The 3,654-nt window shown below is 31.0% G+C and overlaps 1 protein-coding gene across 1 annotated transcript; it reads right to left on the bottom strand.

The window, feature by feature from the left end:
- Nucleotides 1-327: 327 nt before the first annotated feature.
- Nucleotides 328-3,654, bottom strand: LOC125054810 (zinc carboxypeptidase-like). Its single transcript, XM_047656920.1, has 6 exons — nucleotides 3,317-3,654; nucleotides 2,660-3,050; nucleotides 2,509-2,593; nucleotides 1,996-2,198; nucleotides 1,254-1,338; nucleotides 328-657 (listed from the first exon to the last, which is right to left on the bottom strand). Exons 1-6 carry the CDS (start codon nucleotides 3,595-3,597, stop codon nucleotides 383-385), a joined length of 1,320 nt encoding a protein of 439 aa, XP_047512876.1. The 5' UTR covers nucleotides 3,598-3,654; the 3' UTR covers nucleotides 328-382.

Raw genomic sequence — 3,654 nt, 5'->3', positions numbered from 1 at the left:
GCCGTGGGGTTCAAGTGCACAGGCGCTTATTAAAGATTTAAGTTGGCGCCTAGTAGATAGTACCGGTGACCCCAGAGCTGGCACTTTCCAGGCTCAACGAATAAGTATCGCAATACAGCGAGGAAATGCTGCCAGCGTTAAAGGTACACTGCCACAGGGACCAAACTTTTTAAATTTGTTTTGATTTTCATTTTATTTATTTTTATGATTACTTTATAGGTTAAGAAAATTGTAAATACTGTATTTGTGTCAATAAAAATAATTTAAATAATTAAAAAAATATTAATTACATAGGTAATTAATAAAAATATATATTTTTTTATTAAAGTTAAATATAGATCATTAGTATGAAAAGACCTCTTACTTTAGATTATATTTATATTTAGTACGTATACAAAATAATTGCAAGTACACTAAGCAGACTTAAGGTAGAAATTTTGACATTATTAGCACTGTTAGCACTGTTCATGTATCCGAATCGCTTAGCTTGGAAAATAAGGTCTACTATAGAGTCCAGTACTTCTTCGCTGTTGGGAATGATTTGATCAGCTGGGAGGAGGAAGCCATATTGTCCTTTGTCACGGAACTCATAGCAATATACAAGAGGAATATTCAGAGCTTCTTTGACCCAGTCGATGCTTCCACCAGTAGCAAGATCTAAAACAAATTCTATTTAATGCTTTGCTTCAGTAAATCAGTGAAAATTACTATTGGAGTTTATTCTATTTCGTTAGTAGATTGTAAATTTGTTTTTTATTCTATTTTTAAAAGACGCTTGTTTATACGTAGCAAAAATTTATTTATATTGTATATAATAAAAGTATTAAAATTTGCTTATAATAGATGACAAAGTATATCATGGTTGTGATAGTATGGTACCTAAATCCATTATTACGATAAGTAAAAGAGTATAATATAGTATCACATATATACATCATTTCAAGTTAATTAGCAAGCAGTAATTTTTGACATGACAACGTCTAATAAGCATGACTCATTGTCCCGTTACGCTCACTGTACGCTTGCGCCGCATCTATCTCTCTTTCACTCATTGGCCTATGCGTCCGCGGATTCACTTCTTCGTATTCATACAAAATAGTGATAATTTAATAAAAAAATATTTCATTGCCTTAAACTATCCTTAGACAATATTTTTTATTTGAATGCCTTTTCTTTATTTTATTTATATTAACTACTTGAGTAGGTGACATGACTGTGATTGGGTCACGTGTAGTTAAATAATTTTTACTTACATATGGCCTCAGCGATGTTTCCTGTTACGTACTGAGTTCCATATCTGACTGACAAGGCGCCCATAGCTCTTCTTCCTATATTCATCTGAAAGAAAAGAGAACAAAAAAGACATTAAGTATTGTCACATATTTTGATAAAATTTTGCTAATCTAATATTGGCGAGCTAAACTAAGATATCTATCAAAGACCAACTCAAAATATATTTATTCATTTAGGTATTTCTGTACTCATAAGCGTCTAAAATATACTATAAGTTGGCATCTACTGATCCAGCTCAGCCAGCACAGCCAGTTCTGAAATCAAGGTTGTGGAAAGGATCAAATAATCTACAAATAAACATGACCAAAACTAATATAATCCATTTTCAGACATATAACTCTAAAACACAAATAGACTTACAATATAAAAGCAATAAACTAGACATAATGAAAGAGTGTGTATTTTTAGGTGAGACACTGTAATTGATATAAATTTAATAAAGTATGATATGTACCATACAGATAATATAAGAATTGACTTTGACTAATAATGTGAAATTCTTTAAGACAAATTTGAGCGCCATTTTGTGTGGTAGAATATGCGAACGATTTACGATTGTACCACCTTAACATTGTACCATATTCTTGCAATAAATAAATTATTATTATTATTAAGGACAAAAAGAACTGAAAAGTCACTTTTCGATACTATTTAAATCGCCATATTATATTCAATTTTAAGAATAACTTAATATATACGTACGGCATCATTATAATTTGCATAACCCTGCGTAGAATTTCCGAATGGCAATAGTAACAGCTGACTATAAGAATGCATTGATAGATACAAATCAATCTGCCCACTAAGAGATCGTATATATTCTGATAAGGTTCTTGTTTCCACCTCAGAAAATGGACCATTGCCGGCATATATGTCGGTAGATGGATCCATACTGGATCCGTGAACTGCAACGACAGATGATCACGATTTAATTAAAAAATTCAATGATTTCTTAGTAGTAAGGCTAGAAAAATATAGAACTATATCATCAAAAGTCAATATAATTATTATAAAATCCATAAATTTCTTAAGTATTAATATAGGGTGAGTAATACGTATAAGTTTTAATGAAATAAAATATGGTGGAAGAAGTTTGAGAAGTTAGTAAAAAATTATTTATATCTATTTTTGTTAAACGTATTTCAATAATATGTGGATGAATAAAGTCTTTATTGTTATTAATACATATGAGTTTATTAATATTTATAATCTTACGGAACCAATTGCTATTCCAGTTTCTGTTTAAATCCACACCAAATTCTGAACGAATTGGTCTTCTGTTTTTTCGCCACATTCTGAACTAAAAAAAAAACTTCAGTTTAGAAAAGTATTTCAGTTAATTATTTACATTTAAAACATTTATTACCTCATCGTGGCTCCAGACATACCCGTCTGGATTTGTTACGGGGAAGATGTACCAATCAAATTCTCTAGCAATCGCTTTAATATCTTCATTGTTACTTCTTAGTAATCGATCAATTATGTAGTTCGTTGTTGCTATTGTGATCCATTCTCTTGCATGTATACCGCTTTCAATGAAAATCGCTCTCTTTCCACTACCGTGAGATATTTTGACTCCTCTTATTTGTCTGCCTTCGTAGGTTCTGCCTCCAACTATGATTGAAGCTACGTCAGAATATCTTGCAACTAAATCGTCTAACCAATTATTGATTTGATCCAGTGTATAGTAACTATCCCATCTCATTGACCTAAGATTTCTGCTGGTATACATTCCTAGATTCTCCTTATTAATAGCTCTGTAATAATTTGTTCTACATTATTTAATATCAAAGTATCTTGCTTGTAATGGTTACTTTTCGAAGCCCTTAACCCCCTTAGTAGTAATAGAACAGACATACTTCTGCAGCTTGTTTTTGCTTGATTATGCTAGTTGACGATCAAATTGCGGTCTTCCCGCAAATTATTGTTTTGCCAGAAAACAAACTGGAAATCTCTGGATTATACAAGTTGTACCATACCATTTTAATATTTATCATTACTAATTATTAAAAATATAACTTACTCTTGTACGTTGGACATCGATACAGTAAATTTAATTCCATTGTCATTAAGAATTACCTCCAGATCATTCTTATGTTCTGGACTAGACATTACATTCACAAAGTCTAAAATGGGAGCCGGGTTTGTCCAGAAATCATATCTTTGATCATTTTCTTGTATATTACGAAGTACTTGAATATCGTTTGCATTTTCAGGTAATATTTTATACAATGTATAGTTATCAAACTTGAATTTTGCACTTATTAAAGTAAATGTCAGAAAAAACACAATATTCCTGATCATATTGATATTAATCCAGTCACGGACAAACTGAATGTTATTGATAAAAACCTTAGTGTA

The sequence above is a fragment of the Pieris napi genome, chromosome 12 (assembly GCF_905475465.1).
Source record: "Pieris napi chromosome 12, ilPieNapi1.2, whole genome shotgun sequence".
Classification (NCBI taxonomy): Eukaryota; Metazoa; Arthropoda; class Insecta; order Lepidoptera; family Pieridae; genus Pieris; species Pieris napi.
Note: the sequence above shows the minus strand (reverse complement) of the source record. Positions and strands in the feature narration are given on the sequence as shown.

Coding starts and splice junctions, on each gene's coding strand:
- LOC125054810 (XM_047656920.1), bottom strand. CDS start 3,597: ATGATCAGGAATATTGTGTTTTTTCTGACATTTACTTTAATAAGTGCA. Junction 2,594..2,659: donor ATGTCTGGAGCCACGATGAG/GTAATAAATGTT, acceptor TTTTTTTTTTAG/TTCAGAATGTGGCGAAAAAA. Junction 658..1,253: donor AAACATCGCTGAGGCCATAT/GTAAGTAAAAAT, acceptor AATTTGTTTTAG/ATCTTGCTACTGGTGGAAGC.